Raw genomic sequence first — 22878 nt, forward strand, 5'->3', positions numbered from 1 at the left:
AGACCTTAGAAAAAGCACTGAATTTATAAAATGAAGACAATACTGGTACCCACTTCCCAGGTGGCTGATTAAGTTGGATCATAATTGAGAACTTGAGCCCAGAGCACGTACCTAGCAAGTAATCAGTAAATGAAGCCATTCTTACTACTATCACTGCTAACTCCACTCATCTGTTACGAAACACAGCCCCTCTCCTCTCTTACCGTATCTGATTTTCACAGCTACCTCTCAAGAGGGATGAGACACCAGAGCCCAGCAGGGTCAGGGCTGCCGATCCTAGTCCAATGCTCTTTTTGCCAATTAGGGACTTATTCCAGAGCCTGTTGATACAGGCATTTTTATGAGGCTAGAAGGCAGGATGCTGAGGCTGGGAAAGGACTGCTGGTCTTCCTGCTCCAAAGCCTCTCATCTGGGTTTGTGACTGCCCACCATCTCACACTGGGGCGCTTCCTCTTCTTTCTGAGGTCTTGTTCCTTGCTAACTAAGCCCTGACTTTCATAAAAGTTTATGGAAAGTCTTTTTTGTTTTAAATCTCTTCCAGCCCCCTCTCACTATGCTGCTTTTTTCCTGGATGCTGGCTCCAAGCCCCCCCCTCCCCACCCCCACCCCCCCCCCCCCCCCCCGCCAAGCCCTCTCCCTGAAGTCCCTTCTGGGGCAAAACCACAGATTCCTTCATTTCTGATCATATTCGAGCCCCCAAATCCTTGCCACCTGCCTTGGAGAATCTCTAGAGTGCTCTTTTCACTCCCGCATGCATAGCAGCCTGACTTTGATAAACTGGCTCACGTTGCAGCAATTTTTAAATATATATAATCAAAAGCAAAGTTGGCAGCTAAAGTTTAAGATGATAACAGGCAGGTGGAAATGCCAGTCGATTTACTGATCTACTATTAGTGACTCATGGTCACTAACTGAAATGGAATTTGAAGGTCTGAGTTCAAGTCCCTGGGTGGGAACTTGCCAGCAAGTTAGGCAAATTAGACAATCACCTCTCTGAGCCTCAGTTTCCTCATCTTGAACATGGGAATGGTAAAAGTACCCACCTCTTGAGGTTGGTGACCATGAATGAGAGTGGTTTGGTTACTAAGTCATGTCTAACTCTTTGTGACCTCGTGAAATGTAGCCCGCCAGGCTTCTCTGTCCATGGGATTTCCCAGGCAAGAATACTGGAGTAGGTTGCCATTTCCTTCTCCAGGAGATCTTCCTGACCCAGGGATCAAACCCAGGTCTTCTGCATTGCAGGCAGATTCTTGTACTGCCTGAACTACCAGGGAAACACCGTGATTGAGAGGTTAAAGGTTAAAGTCTGGTCCAATGCCTAGAACAAGGTCAGTGTGCAAAAACTGGCCATGAGGCAGCATCAGTCTGCTATGATAGTGAAGAACAGATATATAAGCTGCACATCAGAGGCTGTGCTGGCAGGAGAAATCACTTCTGTTTATTCCAGAACATCTTCAGGAGAAGGCAGAAAATGTCAGACTAAAGTCTCCAACAGGAAGTAGGTAAAAATTGAGCTTCTTGGCCTCTTTCGTTCATCACAACCCACCTTCCCACTGCCCCGCACACAGACAGACACAGCAGTGCAGAGGTTGAACTCTTCTCTCTGAGAGCTGTCCTGGCCCAGGGACTGAGATGCTCCCACAGTCTTCCCAGGCTCAGCCACCAGGTCTGTCCTGACAGGAGTGAGGAGATGGGGGCTGAGGATGGGGGACTTCCTCTGTGACCCATGCGCCCATTGCTAAGCTTGTCCCCAAGCCCTGAATAGCCCTTTTTCTTCTCTTTCAGCATGCCCATGCATTTTCGGAACATGTGATAACAGGATTGACAGCGACGGCGCCTGCCTTCCTGGGACCTGCAGGAACAGCTCTGCGGGGAGATTCTGCCACAGGCAGACCTCAGTCTGTGGGCCCTACATGCAGTTCTGTCACATCCATGCCACCTGTGAATACAGCGATGGGACAGCAAGGTAGGCCCAGGGCAGGCGTGCCACCCTGTTACCTGCAGACAGACCCAACCGATAGCTAACCTCTTTGTAAACCAAGGCCTATTCTCTCCAGCTGCCAGCACTGCTCTAGTGGGAAAAAAACCTCAGACTGAGCTGGGTTCAAATTGTAGCACTTCATACTTTTGAAACTTAACCAGCTATGTAACCTTGGGCAGTTACTTAACCTCTCTGAGCCTCACTTTCCTCATTAGTACAATAACGGTGATGTTGCTTGCCTGGCAGGGCAGTTGTGGAGGTTAGAACAACTGAACGCCAAAGTAGCCAGCACCAGGGCTAGTAGTCATAGGTCTTCAGTCATGGAAACTGCAGTGATTATCATCACTCATGTGAAAGACATGAAGATTTACTCACCAACTTTCCAACCCTTTAAAATCTCTTTTACTTCCTAAGATCATTAATAACAACTCCCATATCAAAGACATCTTATAGGAAAACCGGGTCTTTGGATCATGAGTTGATGTCTTAATGTTGTCCAATATATGCCATGGGCTGGGGGGAGGAAAGTCAGAGAAAATTTTCCTCTCTGGGAATATATGGTTCAAAAGAGGCACCTACACAAAAAATGTCCTGGAAAATGCAGACCTGTGGAATTCTTGGCCTTATTTTTGCAGCACTTTTCTTAATTTGGGCTTCCCTTGTGGCTCAGCTGGTAAAGAATCTGCCTGCAGTGCAGGAGACCTGGGTTCGTCCCTGGGTTGGGAAGATCCCCTGGAGAAGGGAAAGGCTACCCAGTCCAGTATTCTGGCCTGGAGAATTCCATGGACTGTATAGTCCATGGGGTCACAAAATCAGACACTGAGCGACTTTCACTTTTCTTAATTTGGAATTACCTATTGAAGCGCATCCATCCCTGTTTATGGCCAAACTCCCCCACCAGTCTGCAGGCAGCATGGGGGAGAGACTGACTTTGCTCTTCCATGGTGGTACAATAGAAATGCATCTTCCTAAGGGGTTATATGGACTTCTTCCTGGCTCAGACAGTAAAGGATCTGCCTGCAATTCAGGACACCTGGGTTTGATCCCTGGTTGGGAAGATCCCCTGGAGAAGAGAATGGTCACCCACTCCAGCATTCTTGCCTGGAGAGTTCCATGGACAGAGGAGCCTGGCAGACTACGGTCCATAGGGTCACAAAGAGTCAGACACTACAGAGCAACTAACATTTTCACTTTCACACATAACTTTATAAAGATGTTAAACCCATTTTCCAGATGAGGAAACAGGCTCCCAAAGGTTAAGAGACTCACCCAGGGTCACACACCTGCTAAAAGGCGGGGCCTGGCTTCCCAGGCAGGTATGTCTGACTGCAGAGCCAGGAGCAGCCATGACCACTGTGCCATTTGCTCTGCTCGTGAGGGCAGAGCATCAGGGCGCTCAGCCGTGAACCCGTCCACCTCTAGCGAGCTGGTCTTTTTGGGAGTGGGGTGGGGGTGGTTGGTACTTATATTTCTGGGGCTGACTGTGCTCACTCTCCTTCGCAGCTGTGTTTGCAAGCCAGGATACGAAGGAGACGGACGCTTCTGTGTGGAGATGGACCCTTGTTCAGGATCAACCCCGGGGGGCTGCAGCCGCTACGTGAGTGTTGCTCTTTATCCCCAGACTGCTGGGTATTTTAAGAAATCCTGAAGGAAGGCCTTCCAAAGGCAGTGTTGAATGACTTCATGGCATGAGGCATATTGGCTTGAACCCTGCATTTTAAACTTGGTGCCAGCTGCTTTCTGTGACTCTCCACTTCTGAAATCCACATATACTCGGGGTCCAGGACTCTTGGACTCCTAAAAATACAAACAGAGAATCAGATATTGTAGATCATTAGTAATAAACTTGTGATTCAGACATTACAACTTACAAATGACTTTCACGTACGTGATCTCATTTGCTCCTCTCACCAACCCAATGAAACAGATGTTGTTTATTGCCATTTTACTGATCAGGAAACTGAGGCTCAGGGACATTAAGTGACTTGCCTTAAGATCTATTAGTGTCAGGGGTGTACCCCAAACTGACCATCGCTTTCATTAATAACTTTGGAATATCACCACTACCACTTAGCCAAGGTCACCTTCATTGCTTACCTACAGTTTAATAACTGCTGTCCCAGGTGCTCCTCTATAGCCACAGCCAGGGTGGATCAGATCCTGATTCCCCCGCATGCTGGAACCCCTTCGGGAACTTCCCCTGGCTCTGATGGTGAAATCAGATGCAAGCGCCTCGCCCAACCCTCCAGACTGCCTTTGGACAAGACCCACCCACTCAGCTTCATCTGGACAGCTCTCAGTCTGTCCTTCAACCTCCTGGTGGGGTCACCCTGAAAGGCCTGGAACTCGTACAGATAGGAGCTTGGGCTAAAACATTCTGTATACCTGGGTTTATGCCTCTTTATGGCTGTGTGACCTTGGGCAAACTCTTAGCTCCTCTGAGCCTCAGTTCCCTTATCTGTAAATAGAGATAATCACAGTACCTTTCTCAAGATGAAAGCTTACACCTACAAAACATTCAGAACCATCCCTGACTCAATAAATAGCAGTGATGTTAGCAATGCTGGCCATTAGCTGGCCAACAACAAGCCAGTTTGTTCTTTAAATCATCTTAGCTTTTCCATCAGTCTCAATGCAAGTGTGTATTTTAATCATTTCCTTTGTACTCCATGCAAATATATACCTCTTCAGGGGACCCCTGGAAATCCTTCTTTTGCGCTTAGGATCGTGTGGCTGGTCTGGGGTTTCAGAGGCTTTGTCGCTGCTTTTCCTCTTGTAGGCAGAATGCATCAGAACTGGCAGGGGGACCCACACCTGCGTATGCCGTCAGGGATGGACCGGGGATGGGAGAGATTGCTCAGAGATCAACCCCTGCCTGCTGCCCAGTGCTGGCGGCTGCCACCACAATGCGACCTGCTTGTATGTAGGCCCTGGGCAGGTAGGTGTGACGAGGTGGACGGCAAAGAGGAAACACAATTCCTGCAGTGGATTTCCTTTTTTCCTCTAAACACAGAAGTACTCTGGCTAGAACTTACTGCAGCTCTTTAATCATTTGTAACAGTGGGAAGGAGTGAATTGTCACAACACACCTATGAGTAGGCACTATATTTTCTTTTACCTTTTGATCCCATTCACCCTCACCCCACCTCTGGCAGCCACCAATCTGTTCTCCATACCTATGAGATTGGTTTTGTTTGTTTGATTTTTGGATTCCACAAAAAAATGAGGTCATGTGTTGTTTGTCTTTTTCTCGCCTGTTTCACTTAGCATAATGTCCTCAAGGTCCATCCGTGATGTTACAAATGGCAAGATTTCACTTTCTTTGGCTGAATAGTATTCTAATGTATACATACACCACATATTCTCTATCCATTCATCCGCTGATGGTCGGATTGGTTGCTTTCATGTCTTGGCTATCGTAAATAATGCTGCAATGAACATGGGGGTGCATATATCCTATCAAGTCAGTGTTTTCATATTTTTCAGATAAATAGCCAGAAGTGGAATTGCTGGAACATATGGTGGTTCTGTTTTTAATTTTTTTGAGGAAACTCCATACTATTTTCCACAGTGACCGCACCAATTTGCTTTCATTACGAACAGTGCACAAGGATTCCTTTTCTTCACATCCTCGCCAACACTTTATTATTGCTTGTCTCTTTGATGATAGCCTTTCTGACAGATATGAGATGGGATACCTCATTGTGGTTTTGGTTTGCATTTCTCTGATTACCAGTGATGTCAAGCATCTTTTCATGTACTTATTGGTTATCTGAGTGTCATCTTTGGCAAAACGCCCGTTCAGATCGTCTGCCCATTTTTTTAAATAGGGTTGGGTTTTTTTGTTGCTTTTGGTTTTTTTTGCTGTTGAGTTATATGAGTTCTTCATATATTTTAGATATTAACCTCTTAACAGATTATGATTTGTAACTATTTTCTCCCATCCCATAAATTTCCTTTTCATTTTATTGTTGCTTTCCTTTGCTATACAGAAGCTTTTTCATTTGATGTAATCCCACTTGTTTTTTTTTTGCTTTTGCTGCCGTACAGGTGAGTAAGTGAGTGAGTGAAGTTGCTCAGTCATGTCCGACTCTTTGCGACCCCATGGACTGCGGGTACTATTATATAAAAAAGGAGATTAAGGATGGGGAGGTTACATACTTTGCTCATGTTACACAGAAACCAGATTGTGGTGTGAAATTCACACCCAGACCGTCTGACTCCAGAACTTCCCCTCCGTCACCACCCTTGATCACACTCTGTATTTCTCTATGACACTCTACAGTTTGTGATCACTTTCACTTAACCTCATTTAAGGTACATTGAGGCAGAATGAGCTACTTCTTAGGAATTAATTAGCTTCAAGTGAGGTGATGACAATTGTATCAGGATTGTAGCCTTGAAAAAGTCCTAATCATAAAAGAACTCACTGCATTCTTATCTCTTGCCAAGCATTTGGCCAACAATTCCGTTTGTTTTGGACTCACCAGAGTTGCCACATTGCACTTGAGGAAGAAAAACAATTTCTTGGCATCAGTATTAGTTTGCTAAGACTGCTGTCACAAAATATCACTAACTGGATGTCACAGAGCAATGACATTGCATAGTCTCACAGTATGGGAGGCTTGAGGTCCAAGATCATGGTGTCAGCACGTTTGGTTCCCTTTAAGGGCTGTGATGATGAATCTGTTCCATGCCTCTTGGTGTTCCTTGGCTTGCACATGCATTACCCTGGTCTCTGCCTTCATGTACACACGACTTTCTTCCTCTGTGCCTGCCTGTGTACAAATCTCCCCTTTCTGTGATGACACCACTCATGCTGGATTAGGGACCCACCTTACTCCAGTGTGACCTCATCTTAACTAGTTCATATTAACAATCCTTTTTCCAGTAAGGTTACATTCTGAGCTGCTGTGAGTCAGAACTTCTACACAAGAGTGAAGAGGGCTGGGGGTGAGGGGGACACAATTCAGCCTGTAATAGTATCTGTTCCCTTCTGCTCTATCATCCTTTCTGCAAACAAATTTGAAAAACTTCTAATGGGTGTTATGGAGGAAGAGAAAGGACTTTTTATGGTGTTACATAAAAAGTAAAGTAGGCCGTATCTAGGATTGCCCTCAGTAATGTTACTAGTTGCCTTGAAATCTTGTAGATATTCCAAATAGGCAAAAGTCCTAATTACCATGAATGTTTATTTTAAAAGACAGACGATGCTGGGGTCAATATATTAGTCTTGCACATTCAGGAAGGTGCTACCCCAAGAAAATGAAACACTCTTGTTTATAAGGTCTTACCCTAACTTGTAAAGTTGTATAGATGAGCATATATTTACATATATAGATGAGCATATATTTACATACAAGATACCCAATTTACCTTATAAAGCATACACAGCAAATAATACTTAAACCCTTAAAGATGAAAATTCATAAATAGAGGTTCTGTTCATTTCCTCCCACAACTTCGTGGGTCGTCTTGTATCACCCCTAAATGTAACCACTCTCTAGACCAGTCCCTCAATAAACCTCCTCCAATCAAAAGCTTCTGCTTTCCCATCTCCGTTCTTTTTTCTCTAACACGTGACCTCAGTTTGCATGGACTCCCCACTCCTCCCACCCTCTCTTAAGGTCCATCCCCACCACACTTCCCAGAAGAATCTTCCGAGCTCATCCTGCCTCCTCTGAACAGCAGTGGTCTTCATTACAGAAGCATCTCATGCGCCACTTCATCCATAAGACTTACAGCATCTCTTGTTTTCCCGTGTTTGTTAAAGATCAAACTCTTCTTACTTACTTGCTATGCTTTTTCTTCCTCTCTTCAGTGAGAGCAGCTTCAGGGTTCATTGCTGGTTCCATAATGGTCACTCAGTACCTCTGTTTGTTGAAATGATTACTTCTTCTTAAGTTTTTTAACTTCAAAATAATGTTGGAAGACATTTGGGAAAATTAAAATGAAGAGAAAAATTAACACCATTCACAGTGTACCTGCAGTCACTGGGTACCGATGTATTGTGTGCCGAAGTATTTTTTCCTTCTGGTCTTTTTAATGCAGAGGTTTTTATTTTCCTCTCCGTTGTTGCAATCCATTACATTTTTGGTGGTTCGTGTTCTGTACTTAGCACAGACATTTCCCCATTTTGTCATACAATGCATCACTATCATATTTAATAACTGCATGATCAGGGCCGCTGCTTCCTTGTAGTTTGTATGCTACACAAAGTATCCAGCCTATGGGGCAAGCCAGGGCTGAGACCCAGCCTGCACCCTGCTCACCACGGTGTGGCCCCTGGTGTGGACCCAAACCTTCCTAGAAGAAGGGAGACATTTTTTTTTTTGCAGAATGAAACTGTCTACCTGCTGAGCCACTTGCCATGTGTTGTTCACGTAGAGATGGTACCTTCCTTACTCAGATCTGCCTGCTCAGAGGGGATGACTGTTCAGAATTACACAATGTGCCTTATAGACTGGCAGTGGTCTTGTGCATGGATTTCCACCAAGTGGATGCCTCATAACTTACTTCATTTTCCCTCTTAGGTGAAGGGGCCAACTTTTTCAGTGAAATGTTCTTTAGGGTCTAAGTTCTCTCTGAGACAAATCTCCATGTGGTCCCCCTAGGGTAAGGAATTCAAAAAGGAAGTAACCACCAGCAAGACCCTCCTGTATAGCACGGGGAGCTCTGCTCAATGTCATGTGGCGGCCTGGATGGGAGGGGAGTTTGGGGGAGAGTGGATCCGTGTCCCTGTGGCCGAGTCCCTTTGTTGTCCACCTGAAACCATCATAGCATTGTCAATCAGCTCTACTCCAATACAAAATTAAAAGTTTTAAAACTGTTTTAAAGGTTTTTTAAAAAGGAAAGTAACAAGGAGCTTTAGACTGGGAAATGTAACATAGAATGCGGAGACCAGTGGCTCTGGAGTCAGAAGTGTAACAAAGACATTACTGGTGTTCTCTAAAAGGGCCAAACCAGCTATGGTTTCCATAGTTGGTTTCTTGGTGCGGTGAAAGGGCAAGGTATGAAAGTCTGTTGTTTTCAATCATCTCTTTTACTTTGCTCTTGGGATTACAGAATGAGTGTGAGTGCAAGAAAGGATTTCGAGGCAATGGGATTGACTGTGAACCAATGACGTCATGCTTAGAACAAACTGAGAAATGCCATCCGCTGGTGAGTTACTTGAATTTTCTCATTAGTACTTTAAAACAATTACTTGAGGAAGAAAGAAGTTTGGGTTATTTTTTACCTGGACCCAGTAATGAACAAAATCTCTCTTACTCCCAAAGGGAGTCCCTAAGCAGAATGTGAGTAATTATTGCAAATTTCTCTCCATTACAAAGCATGGAAGAATCAACACACAATTGCCAGATAAGATTCCCAGCTAAATCTGAATTTCAAATAAATGACAATCCTTCAGGACAAGCATGACCCAAATATTAGATAGGACAGATCTAAACAAACAAACAAAAAAAAATCATTCATGGCTTATCTAAAATTCATTCTTGGTATTTTTATTTGCAAATTCTGGCAATTCTAAATCAACAGAATAGTTAAAAGGGTAACTAGATTCCCATTTTGAAGGTCATAACAGAGTTTAACCCAAATTACTGGTGAAAATGCCCATTCAAGGGTAGGTTGAACCTTGTGTCTAAATTAGGGAAAAGCAGGCACAGATGTTAGAGCTGGTCATGGTCATGTTTTTAGAGAACATCACTAAGCACCCAGCATCAGAACCGATGAAAACATTTAGTCACAATGCTTTTGGTTGCAAATAAAAGAATCCACAAAAATCAACTTAAGCAAAAAAGGAATTCGTTGGACATACGCCCCCAGGGTAGCTCCATAGGCAGGAATTACAAAACTTCCCAAAGGCATAGAATCAGGATCAAGGCAGCTGCTTCCGTCAATCCTCCAAGACCATGCAGTTTCTCATTTTACTATTCCCTGTGCTTTTACTTTCTCTGTGTCTGTCTCTGTCTTGTTCTCTCAAATTTAAGTGCAGTTTTGTGCATCTTGGAATATCTGACTCCCCATTCTTAAAGGGACATCTACCAGTGATGCCCACTAACTCAACAGCATCCCATGTCCTATTTCTTACTCATAGGATAAAGGATCTGACCAGAAATCTGGACCAGAAAGGTTCCAGCCCAGCTGGGTGCGGGTGTCCACATGTGAGCCAGTCAATGCTTGCCAGGGAGTAGGATGCCATGAGCAGGACTACCAGGCCCAGCCCTAGTATGTGTGGGGAGGCGGGTGATTTTCAAAGAGGAAAAAAATGGGAGGAGATGTCCCTAAAGTGTCTGTTACCCAAGAGTCATAAGAGCACGTCACAAAGCTGAAGAAACCCCAACAATCTTAATTTAAGGCTGACTAAGCCCTAATCAAACATGAGAGGTTATTGGAACTTCCACTTCATTCCAAGGTGTGGAAGAACTAGCATAGGGTTGCCAGATAAAGTGCAGGACACCTAGTTAAATTTGAATTTCAGATACACGGTGAATTCTTTTCCAGCACAAGCATGCCCCCAAATAGTATATGGGACATACACGTACAAAAGCCTCTTTGTTTATCTGAAATTCACATTAACCGTGTGTCCTGATTTCTGCTCACTAAATCTTGACAGGGATGAAAAGAATCTAATTGTGATTCCATAAGAGCTACACCAAACCTGCAGGAAGGGCTGAGGGCCTGTGGGTTACTTCCAGCAATCTTTCAGCCCTGAATTTTACTGTAGACAGAGCCTAAGTATTCACAGGTACACCTCAGATCTAATGCTTTACTTGGGAAAGCAGATCATTTCTCATCTTCTTTGTATCAGGCAACCTGTCAGCTTACTTCCTCCGGTATCTGGGCTTGTGTTTGCCAAGAGGGCTATGAAGGAGACGGCCTTCTGTGTTATGGAAATGCTGCAGTGGTAAGTCCTCTGAGAGCAACTTCAGGACAGAATCATAAAGACAAAAGTCTTCTAGTTTAAAAGAAAAAGGCAAACGTTCTTGGCTAGGATGCCTTTAAAATACTCTACCAATCATGTGCTTCAGCAGATTCTATCTAAAACAAGCAACTTCTCACAAATGGCGTATGTGCTCTATAGGTCACAAATTTTCTACAAATTGAAGGGAGGGAACTTTTATTTAGCACCTTCTGTGTACCAAGGCAGTCTTGACTTCTCTTTCTTGCCCTTCTGCCTCTTTCCAGTCCCAGATTTCCCAAACGAGCAAGTAACTGGCACCTGCTGAGTTCCTGGGCAGTCCTGTCCAGGTTGAGGCCTTCTATAGGTATCCAGAGCACGCTGTGCTTACCCCTATCTGGGGTATGTGTGTGTGCACCTGTATGCACCTTCTGTCTACCAGGCATCTTACTAAATCCTTAACATGCAGCCGCACTTCATTTTAACCTCATCACAGGCCTCTGGGCTTATGCTGTTATTATGCCCAGTTTATTGATGAGGAAACTGAGAGCCTAGGCAAACTTCCCTAAGCTCGCTCAGCTGGGTGCATGCAGAGCCCAGCACTCAATCATCAGCACGATCTGTCGATATAGGACACACCCCACTGCGCTGTCACCTCTGGAGGGCAGGCCTTCGTCATGCTTCCCACGTCACCCCTAGTGTTCATCAAGATCTTCTGAAATGAGAAAGCGAGCTGGTGAATTTCCTCCTCGCTCAGGAGTTTGGTTCCTGCGCCTCCTGTCCGTGGAACCACTGGCCTCACAGAGCCAGGGCTGCGCCTGCCCTCACGTGCTCCGTGACGGCTGCAGCGTCTGACCGTGGCCGCCCGCCTGCCGGGGCCCTTCCCACCCTTCACGGCACCTGCTTCTCCTCTTCACCCCACCAAGCCTGTCTCCTGACACCCACACCGTGGAGCGTGAACCCAGCATTTTCTCTGCACTGGCCATGGCCACACTTGCTAAAATTTTAGAACCCTAACATCTCACTCTCACAATGCTCCTCTCCTCCCAGGGAAAACAAGATCCAGTCCAAGTCCTCCCCCTGGCCCTCCGAGGAGCTCACAGTCGGAGCTTCCCTCCGACCATTTTAGCTGAGCTGTTGCCTCCCGCTCGACACCAGCACTGTTCCCCTCCCCCACAGACCCAACCTTGGGTCTTTCTCCCTTGAGTTCAGTTCTAGCTTGCACCCTCCTCTCCCTGAAGGGATTACTCAAGCATCTCCATTCTTGTATCACTTACTGAACTGGTTTACTTTTTAACCAGGGTTTACCAACTTACTCAATAACCTCAACTGCTTTCAAAAGTAGTTAAGACAGCTCTGAGATATATTGTCTTCTGGTAAATTTGCACATAGTAATTGTTATTGCCATTTCCATGGTGGTCAATAGTTTTTAAAGTGTTTTCACATACGTTAATGCATGTAATGTTCGTGATCCCAGGGGCCAGGTGTCATTATAATCATTATTCAGGCGAGGCTCTTGCTTTCTCAGAGAGGTTAAGTGACTTGCCAAAGATCATACAGGTGGTAAATGGCAGACCCGGGAACTGAACCCAACCTTTTTAAATTCAAAGTCCAGAGCCTTCCTTACTCTATCACACCTTCAAATGACACTAATCTACTAGCTATTCTGGGTTATCTTTTCAAATCGTAAAGTCCCCAAAACAGCTATAAGTTGCATAAGGTCGGGGCCATCTTTTCTCTTTCATATCTTACAGCCTCCCTCACTCCAACCTGGTGCTAATTGTGATGGTTCAGTATATATGTTCATTAACAAACCCCATGGTGGATAAGTTAAAAATAACAGTGGCTAAAACTTACTGTGTCCTCCATGCCAGCCTCTGTGCTAAGCACTTTAAAAACATTAACCTTTCCAATTGCCACATCAGCCCTAAGAGTTTGAGCTTTTATCATCCCTATTTTACAGCTGGGAACATTGAGGCCCAGAGAGATGAAGTAACTTGCCTAAGGCAGCAGCCCCCAACCTTTTTGACTCCAGGGACCAGTTTCGTGGAAGACAGGTTTTCCACAAATTGCGGATAGAGGGTTGGTTTCAGGATAATTCAAGCATGTTACATTTGTTTTGCACTTTATTTCTATTATTACTATATCAGCTCCACCTCAGAGAATCAGGCATTAGATCGCAGAGGTTAGGGATCCCTGACCTAAGAAACTATGAAATGGCCAAACCAGAAAGAAAACCCAGGTGGTTAGCTTCCATGTCCCAAGGCCCTGCTCAATGCTGGCTCTGAAAGTGGGCAGTTTACTGACCTCTGTGACCCTTCCGCTGGGCTGGGTGGCCATGTCCTGACAACCAAAATACAGATTTAGACAAACTTGAGGTTGTTGTTTCATTTGAAGTTTCTGGAATTACTCCTTTACCTTGAACGTAGAAGATAATTCAAACCAATAAGCATGTAAGAAACTACATGGCTCTGGCAACATAGGGATTCATCCAGCCTGGGCATCATTCATGTTGACCTGGGCAAGGCTGGCAAGGACGATGCCCAGAGATGCCCTGACATGCCTCTCACTGATCCTCATCTGTGTTCTTTCTCCTCTCTCCTCCCTCTCTTGCACGGAATGAATAAGGAATTGTCCTTTCTCTCTGCCGCAGCTGTATTTAACCAGTGGATAAATGTGAGTACCTTCGTTGAAATTAGAATTGGAAATAATATATAATTTTAGAGATATGGACCGCATGTAATAGAAGACTGAAAATGCAGCTGTTGGGGGGAGGGAAGGCAGTCATCTAGAGCAGTGGTTCTCAGCCCTGACTCCACTTTAGAACCATGTGGAACACACGTCTTTCAATAGCCATGCCTAGGCTCCCACCCCCAGATGCTCTGATCTGATTGGGCAGAGATTTGACCTGGACATCAGTGTATATGAGGAACCTCACAGGTGATTCTAGCATGTAACCAGGGCTAAGTACTTCTAGTCTAGGATAAGCTGAGACGATCGACTTTTCAGCCAATCTAAATATATATGTATGGCTTCATTCTTCATTGAGAAAAGGTCTTTTTACACACTCAATATAATTCATCATTAGTCATTCACCAAGTTAGATTTGGCATTTATAGCTACAATCCTATCACACTTCATGTGGGTTTTGTCCTCAGCCCAACATGTCCTGAGGAACTGTCCCCTCTCCCTTGGAAAGTTCTAAAACAAAGAATCTGATCTCCAGCGTCCCCAGTTGTCTGAATCTCCATCATCTTTGCCCAAGTGGCCCGAGGTGGCAGGTTCAGCAGCCACCGTGACAAGTGTTCAGCCCCATTTAAGAAGACAGGTGCCAAGACACGCAGTGTGTGGTCAGCAGCCTCTCCCGGAAAGCTTGCTGTTGCTTCCCCGTGGGGTCTTCCCCACTCCCGTCACGTGGCAAAGGAGGGCCCTACTGCAGGCGCTGATTTCCATAGGACCCACCCCACAGGCCTGAGTTTGCCCGCGGTGTGCTGGAGCCCGCTCATCCCAGCTCGCAAGGACACAGCTTTCCCAGCCCCTCTGTCAATGCTCTCATGATGGGGGCTGCAAATCAGCCACAGTGGGAGAAGTTACACCACAGAAATCAGCAAGCACTGCAAACCGGGGCTTTTCTTTGTTTTTTCTGCAGAGCCAGTTGTTAAACATAAGCCCATCACAGCTTCTACCCAGAACTTTTAATAGCCCTTGGAAAATAGATAAAGTTTGATTTCAGGCCTTCAGTCTCTCTGTCTTGCTGAAACTGTTTCTGGAGTCTTCCTACCATCCTTATTCCAAAGGCATCCAAAGATTCTCAGGGTCTCTGCACACACATATGTGCACATACACATACACACATGATCCTGTCAAGACTGTTCTCTGCCTCTTCGTTTAGACTAAAGGGTGAATGACTGATAATGATTCGAAGTGTGGCCTGATTAGGAAGATATACCTTTTGTCAAGGCTCACACATTTAAATAAAAGGAATGAGTCTCAGAAGGAATGTGGAGGCATCAGTCAGTAGGTGGGATTGATTTGGGAAAGGAATCCCTAGGACCTTCCCAGTATCTCTGAAATGATATCACATGGGATGTTGGATTTCTGCCAAGGATTAAGTCAGCCCTGTTTGTCCTCTGACACGAGTCAGGCCACTTTCTTTTCCTTCTGGGATTCAGAATGCTTCCCTACAACACCTGCTGTCAACCACCACAAACCTCACTGTCCTTGTGCCCTCCCGACAAGCCATTGAGGACATGGACCAAGAAGAGAAAGCCTTTTGGTTGACCAAGAGCAACATTCCCGTCCTCATAAAGTAGGTATTATGTATTTTGTTCTTAACGATGTCTTACTTACTAGCATCAGTGTGAATGAAGTGCAGTAGAGACGGGCCCCGGGCCTTCAGATCCATGTAACTGAACATGTTCTAGGACCTGCCCCCCCCCCACCCGGCTCCTTCCCCCAGGATGGAAGTAGTCAACATGACTGACAGCCAACTCTGTGCTAACTGCTTTTACATACAACCTAGTTAATCCTCTCTGTGAAATAGACATTATAATTATTCCCATTTTACAGATGTGGAGACCAAGGCACAGACTGATTGATTAACTGACCCCAGAGGTCATGGCCAATAGTTTCAAGGGGAGATTTTCAACCTGGTAGTCTGGGTCCAGAACCTACCCTCTTAACTACTCCCAACACCACTGTCTCAAGCATCAATACCTCATTTCAGCCCTTATGGACTATTGTTATAGGTACCATACACTACTGGGCACATACGGAGTTGCTGATCTGCAGGCCCTGTCACCTTCTGACCTGCTGGCAACGTCTTTGCAGGGCAACTTCCTCCACCTGGAGAAGGCAGATGGGGTAAGAGAGCACCATATTGGGTCTGTTCAATGAAAACTTGTGATATATGTTCATGTCTGTACTTTGAAGTTTTTATGTTATGGAAATTTCTGAACATGAGCAAAAATAGATGGAGAATAAACCTCCATGGTAGGCTTCAACAACTATCAACATATATTGATACACACACACCCAGAGTTACTGTATAGCAGGACTCCTATAAAATGAGGCTCTCTGCCTACTGGTTGGCCACAGGCTCTTCTATTAGACCACAGACTGATCCAGAAAGGCAAATACTTCCTTTCTTCTGGGTGAAGGCAGTGGAGTTTCACAACTTTGAATTTTATGTGTGGCTAAGAATTTGTTCTTCCAGATGTTTAGCTGGTTTTAGAAAAGGCAGAGGAACCAGAGATCAAATTGCCAACATCCGCTAGATCATTGAAAAAGCAAGAGAGTTCCAGAAAAACATCTATTTCTGCTTTATTGACTATGCCAAAGCCTTTGACTGTGTGGATCACAATAAACTGTGGAAAATTCTGAAAGAGATGGGAATACCAGGCCACCTAACCTGCCTCTTGAGAAACCTGTATGCAGGTCAAGAAACAACAGTTAGAACTGGACATGGAACAACAGACTGGTTCCAAATAGGAAAAGGAGTATGTCAAGGCTGTATATTGTCACCCTGCTTATTTAACTTATGTGCAGAGTACATCATGAGAAACGCTGAGCTGGAAGAAGCACAAACTGGAATCAAGATTGCCGGGAGAAATATCAATAACCTCAGATATGCAGATGACACCACCCTTATGGCAGAAAGTGAAGAGGAACTAAAAAGCCTCTTGATGAAAGTGAAAGAGGAGAGTGAAAAAGTTGGCTTAAAGCTTAACATTCAGAAAACTAAGATCATGGCATCTGGTCCCATCACTTCATGGGAAATAGATGGGGAAACAGTGCAAACAGTGTCAAACTTTATTTTTTTGGTTCCAAAATCACTGCAGATGGTGATTGCAGCCATGAAATTAAAAGATGCTTACTACTTGGAAGGAAAGTTATGACGAAACTAGATAGCATATTAAAAAGCAGAGACATTAAAAAAAATTAAAAAAAATAAAAAGCAGAGACATTACTTTGCCAGCAAAGGTCCGTCTGGTCAAGGCTATGGTTTTTGCAGTGGTCATGTATGAATGTGAGAGTTGAACTGTGAAGAAAGCTGAGTGCTGAAGAATTGATGGTTTTGAACTGTGGTGTTGGAGAAGGCTCTTGAGAGTCCCTTGGACTGCAAGGAGATCCAACCAGTCCATCCTAAAGGAGATCAGTCCTGGGTGTTCATTGGAAGGACTGATGCTGAAGCTGAAACTCCAATACTTTGGCCACCTCATGCGAAGAGCTGACTCATTGGAAAAGACCCTGATGCTGGGAGGGATTGGGGGCAGGAGGAGAAGGGGACGACAGAGGATGAGATGGCTGAATGACATCATCGACTCGATGGGCATGAGTTTGAGTAAACTCTGGGAGTTGGTGATGGACAGGGAGGCCTGGCATGCTGCAATTTGTGGGGTCGCAAAGTGCAAAGAGTCGGACACGACTGAGCAACCAAACTGAACTGACTGAAGAACTTGTTATCGGTAACCTACTGATTGAGTCATTAGAGATCACTACAGTATTTTACTGAGTTAGGGTCAGTCAGTCAGTCTGCACATGTTTACTGTGTGCCAGGAACTGATCAGCGTGCTGAGACAGGATAGTGCACAGGAAGAGGGAAACCCTATAGATGCTCACCTTCTGGCATTTTCTACAGCATTTCAAGGACTTGGATTAAGTTTTCTGTGAGGAGGTCTGGCTGCCCTGCTGAGTGCAGCAGTGATTTAAAGCTCTTTCTATGAACTGCACAAAATGAGGATAGAGGGTCTACTGGGAAGTGAAAACTACCCCATCAGTGGAGTGTGGGCCACAGCCAGAATGCTCTGGAACTGCAACTCTAAAGCATTTCTGCCTTCCTACCCATCAGCAATGGTGCTATGAAAAGGTTCTGTCTATTTAGGTATTACGTAAACATATGTGCTTCGTCAGAATAGTCCTTTTAAAAAGCAGAAAAGAGTTACATAGGGTCTCATGGTCTCTCTACATTTTACTACAATAATTCTAGAATCTTACTTGCATATATCAGTCAATGGGTGGTTTTCCACTAGTGTTTAAAATCACTGATTCTCTGAGCAAGCATTAACTGAACATCCACCTTGGGAAGGTTCATCCCAGGGTTGTAGCTTCAGAAGTAAATCACTTAGGGCCTGTGAATTAGAGGAGGTAACTATCAAAGACACAATCATAATGAGTTCTTTCTTATGTCTGATATAAATGTACCCTGTAACCAAAAGAGAGGTGCAAGGTGGCCAGTGTTACTTGCTTCAGGACCTCTGCTGACATGCCTAGGATGAGACAAGTCCCCTCGGGATCCAGGGTTCCCAGAAGAATTTCAATCAAGGTGCAGTGGTGGGAGGAGAGGAGAGGAGCCCCGAGAGAGCAGAGGCCAGCTGTGTCATACTTGGTTGATGCCTACCTGAGTGGGCATTTAGGTTTACTTACCTCTATTCCCCATGTATTTCCTATTCTTGCAAAGTCAGTAACTGTCTGCATTATTTTGCTAAGGCTGCTGTAACCAAGAACCACAGACTAGGTGGCTTAGACAACAGAAATTTTTGTCTCACATTTCTGCAGGCTGGAAGTCCAAGGTCAAGGTGTGGACAGGGTTGGTTCTGTCTAAGGACTGGGAGGTCAGGCTCTCTCCTTGGCTTGTAGTTGGCAGTCCTCATGTTCACATGGTGTTCTGCCTACATAGCTCCTAGGTCCAAATTTCCTCTTCTTATAAGGACACTGGTCACACTGGATTAGGGTCCACCCTAATGACCTCAATGGATATGAACTTGAGCAAACTCCAGGAGATAGTGAGGGCCAGGGGAGCCTGGCGTGCTACAGTCCATGGGGTCGCAAAGAGTCAGACATGACTAAGTGACTGGGCAACCACAACGACCTCATGTTAACTCAGTTACCTGGAAATAAGACCTTGTCTCCAAATAAGGTCACATTCTGAGGCCCTGGGCTTTAGGACTCCAACATATGAATTTTGGGGACACAAGGCAACCCACCATGCTATCTACAGTGCTTTTCCTACTGCACGGTCTGTTTAGTGAGCCTCAGCCAGCACTTTTTTAATGAAGTAGAATGGAGTAGAATCAATCAGATGCCTCCCACATGGCAGAGGAAATTATTATTTCATTTCAGTTGCGTGCGAGAGAAAGATATCAAATGACTCACAATTTTAAAATATTTCTAATGGTACGTCATGGTCCAAAAATGAGAAGGTCACTACTGCTCAAAATGTGAAAAACCTAGAAATCATTCAGTCCCTGGGTGTACTCTGTAGGGACTTACCTTCTCACTGTGGTGCATTTACAGAATATCACCATCGGAGGAGCATCTGTCATTGATGGTGACAACGCAGCCACAAATGGAGTGATACACATCATCAACAAGGTACAAAACTGCTTCCTCCAACACATGTGGCATCTCCCCCTTTTATTATTTCTCCTCCTGTACAGTATCTTTGGTGGGGTGGGGGAGTACTTAGCCTTAATATAAAAGTAACCTGCTTCATTATTTTTATTTTAAAACCATTTAGAGGTTCTACTCATTCAGTAAGACTCAGTTATTCTTTACTTATGCCTGTATCCTGCATGGATTCATATAAAGTGTAGTTGTGTATATCTCTTTTTTATGAGACCATCTTACAAGGCACCCAAGAACCTTAATATTAGGAAGTCCATACACCCAGATGGGACATAAGCAAGAACTGGAAGAAAGGCATGTATGTGTCACTGGTCCTCTCCTCTCTGCATTATTATGCCCAAGAGGGGGAAAAATGGAAAACGGTAGAAAAGATATTGTGGAATTTTTATTTTCTCTTCAGATGCAATTCAACAGTATTCAAAGGTATGAAATAGAAAAAAAATTAAATGGAAAGTGAGTTTTTAAGCTATCCTATAATTTTTAGTTACTATGTTAAGAACTTCATTTAAATTTAAAGTTAGAATTTAAGGGTATATTGGAAAATTTTGAAAAGTAGAAGATTAGAAAAGACAATTAACTAATTTCATTTTAACTAAAATTACTCTCATTTGACACTTATATACTCCCTTTTTTTATTTCAAGTTACATAATATGTTAACAGTTTCTGTTCAAAAAAGAGAGGCTTCTTGTAAGACTCCTGAGTGCAATACTTTGCAAAGACCTTGCAAGTCTCTTGTATTAACAAGAGGCATAAAGAAATACATTTTATGAGCAAGTGGTAGGTCACTTGCAGAGAACCATGCTGAGTTTATGGCTTCATTTATCAGAAAGCAACATTACCAAGAGTGTTTTCTTCTCCAATCCTAGCTTTTCAAAGTACTAAAAAAAACACACTTTTTAAAAAAAAATCATGAAATTACCTCTTCTTATCATTTTTATTTTTATTTCTGATGAACACAACCCCATTAATAAAATGACACCCCAACCCATCTCCTATACTGAGCGTTATTATCAAGGGACCAATTCAAAGTCCCACCTCCATGAAAGCCTTCCCTGATCTCTACAACCCGTATCACCAAGGTTAACATAGTGGCAAGCACGTAAGACCTAGAATCATACAGGATCTGGGTTCAGGCATTCAGCTAACTCTGTAACCTTGGGCAAGTTACCTAACCTCTCTGAGCTTCATTTTTCCTCCCTTTGAGGATTGAGCAACACCATCTCTCTCAATGTCTGCTGCCTAGTGAGGCCACAATAAATCTCACTTTTATTCCCTTTTCCTTCTTCTGAAATCCTGTTGGATTTCTGGTATGGAACTCATTTGACATAACTGCACCCTCTTGTTTGACGGTTCTTTATGGACTAGGTCATGAGCATCATTCTTGTATGATGGCACGTCCTGGATGGGTGGAACTGCATCTTTTCTCTGTCCTGTATCAGCATTACCACCTCACCTGGCATGCAGTAAAATTGGAATGATTGACAACCCGTTAGGTGCCAGGCATCATGCCAAGTATCATGCATCACATTTGATTTTTACAACAACCCTAAGAAAGTATGTACCATTCTCCTCACTTGCCAAATGGGACACATGAGGCTCCTATGGCTAAGCAACTGGGTTGAGGAAGAAATTTGTGTGAACACAAAGATTCATGGACGTGTGTCAACTGATTCAAGTTTGCTGCTTAGCCTCTGGGTTGCACTGGCTCCTTGAGGAGCCCCTTTTCTATCTATCCATTGGATACTGTGGTCCCTCTTGTCAGGGCCACCACAAACAGCTATGCAGGCTGCTCCCTGCCTAGAGGGGCCTGGTCTAAGGGTGGAATGGGGCTGAAATCCAACCCACTTCACACCCCAAGCTATACACCCCTGTTAAGTCTTGCAAACTATCAGAGAATGCCTTGTTTCAACTTGAAATGGCCTCAGGATCACATGGGGTTCCCTGGTGGCTCAGTGGTAAAGAATCCACCTGCCAATGCAGAAGATGTGAATTTAATCCCTGGGTCAGGAGGTCCTCTGAAGGAGGAAATGGCAACTCACTTCAGTATTTTTGCCCGGGAAATCCCATGGACAGAGGAGCCTGGTGGGCTATAGTCCTTGGCGTCCCAAGAACAGGCATGACTTAGCAACTAAACAACAACAATATAATTACATATGTCGTGACATGAACCAGTATATTGGAGAGCAGGAAGCCCTACCAACACAAGCTAACAGAATATTGGGACTTCCTTTCCCAGGTTCTGGTTCCCCAGAGAGGTCTAACTGGCTCCTTACCAAACCTGCTCACCCGGCTGGACCAGATGCCTGACTATTCCATCTTCCGGGGCTACATCATTGCAAGTACCATGTCCTCTGCATGACCCTCTGCTCAGGTTACCTGGGAACAGAAGTCCCTCACGTGCTGCTGTCTCTTTCCATCACAGCAATATAACCTGGCAGCTGCGATCGAGGCTGCTGATGCTTACACGGTGTTTGCTCCACACAATGATGCCATTGAGAGTTACATCCGGGAGAAGAAGGTCACAACTCTGGTAGGTGTTAGCAGTAACAACCCAGGAAATTATTTTCTGGAAATTGAAGCACTTAAAGTTTTCAGTCAATCCACCATGTACCATTTCACTCTTTCATCAAAACTACCTTGTCAGTATCCAGTTATTTTAATAGAAACTCAAGCAGAGACTTTCATACCCAAACCTCCCCCAGGCCAGAGCTGCTCATATATTTCATTCATACCCTGGAAGCACACACTCAGGCTCATGGACACAAGGATTCAGTCTCCCCAGGAACCTCGAAGCATCTTCATAGCCACCCCTCCTCCCCTCCCTGCCTTCTCCCAGGACCCTGCAGCGAGCTGTCAGCACAAGGGACCTAGAGGGAATGGACTGTCTCCATCTTCCTCCCAGTCGCCCATCTCTGTCTCCCCTAATTCCTAACATCTGGGGATAAACAGTCAAAATTTTTCAAAGGACTTTGTGAAACAATACTGGGTTGGCCAAAAGGTTCATTTGTGTTTTTCTGTGACATCTTATGGAAAAACTCAAACGAACTTTTGGGCCAACCCAATGAAAAGCTCCAATCCCTTCACTCTCTGGTTCAAAACCCCTGGGTGGGCTCTGCATTTCCTCAGTGACTAAGTGTAGACTGTCTCCCCAGGTACTTACAGCCTCCACAAACTGGTCACAATTACCTTCTATTCAGTGCTGGTACCAGACTCTCCATTTAGAAGGATCCCGGGGTGTCCCACCCCCAACCCCATAGCAAGGGAACAAGTCTAAAGCTGTGATTGCACAGCAGGTGTGCTGCGTTCACTTCTAACTTAATGTCGGGTATTGGATGCTAAGGAGACAGGGCTGATACTTGAAGTCCCGCTAAGCCCCCATTGGGTCCACTGCTCTCTCCCTGCCCCTTCTCTGCAGACACCATGTGCTCTAACCAGAATGATGTCATATAGACCTAAAGATGGCAAAGGCGTGTTTGGTGTCCTTGCTTCTGTCAACATACACACGCACAGAGGAACCCTCCAGGCTCCTCTGTCCATGGAATTTTCCAGGCAAGAATTCTGGAGTGGATTGCCATTTCCTCCTCCAGGGGA

General features: G+C 44.7%; 1 protein-coding gene across 1 annotated transcript in view; it reads left to right on the forward strand.

Annotated features, from left to right (window-relative positions):
* Positions 1–22878, forward strand: part of STAB2 (stabilin 2) — a 164092-nt gene that overhangs the window by 69835 nt on the left and 71379 nt on the right. The window contains exons 23-33 of the mRNA XM_065921136.1: positions 1786–1966; positions 3485–3578; positions 4761–4919; positions 9047–9142; positions 10791–10886; positions 13509–13556; positions 15053–15189; positions 15629–15743; positions 19176–19253; positions 21524–21622; positions 21710–21817. Of these exons, the coding sequence (XP_065777208.1) occupies positions 1786–1966; positions 3485–3578; positions 4761–4919; positions 9047–9142; positions 10791–10886; positions 13509–13556; positions 15053–15189; positions 15629–15743; positions 19176–19253; positions 21524–21622; positions 21710–21817 (1211 nt within the window). The remainder of the gene's footprint in view (positions 1–1785; positions 1967–3484; positions 3579–4760; positions 4920–9046; positions 9143–10790; positions 10887–13508; positions 13557–15052; positions 15190–15628; positions 15744–19175; positions 19254–21523; positions 21623–21709; positions 21818–22878) is intronic.

This window comes from Muntiacus reevesi, chromosome 1, assembly GCF_963930625.1.
Source record: "Muntiacus reevesi chromosome 1, mMunRee1.1, whole genome shotgun sequence".
Taxonomy (NCBI): domain Eukaryota; kingdom Metazoa; phylum Chordata; class Mammalia; order Artiodactyla; family Cervidae; genus Muntiacus; species Muntiacus reevesi.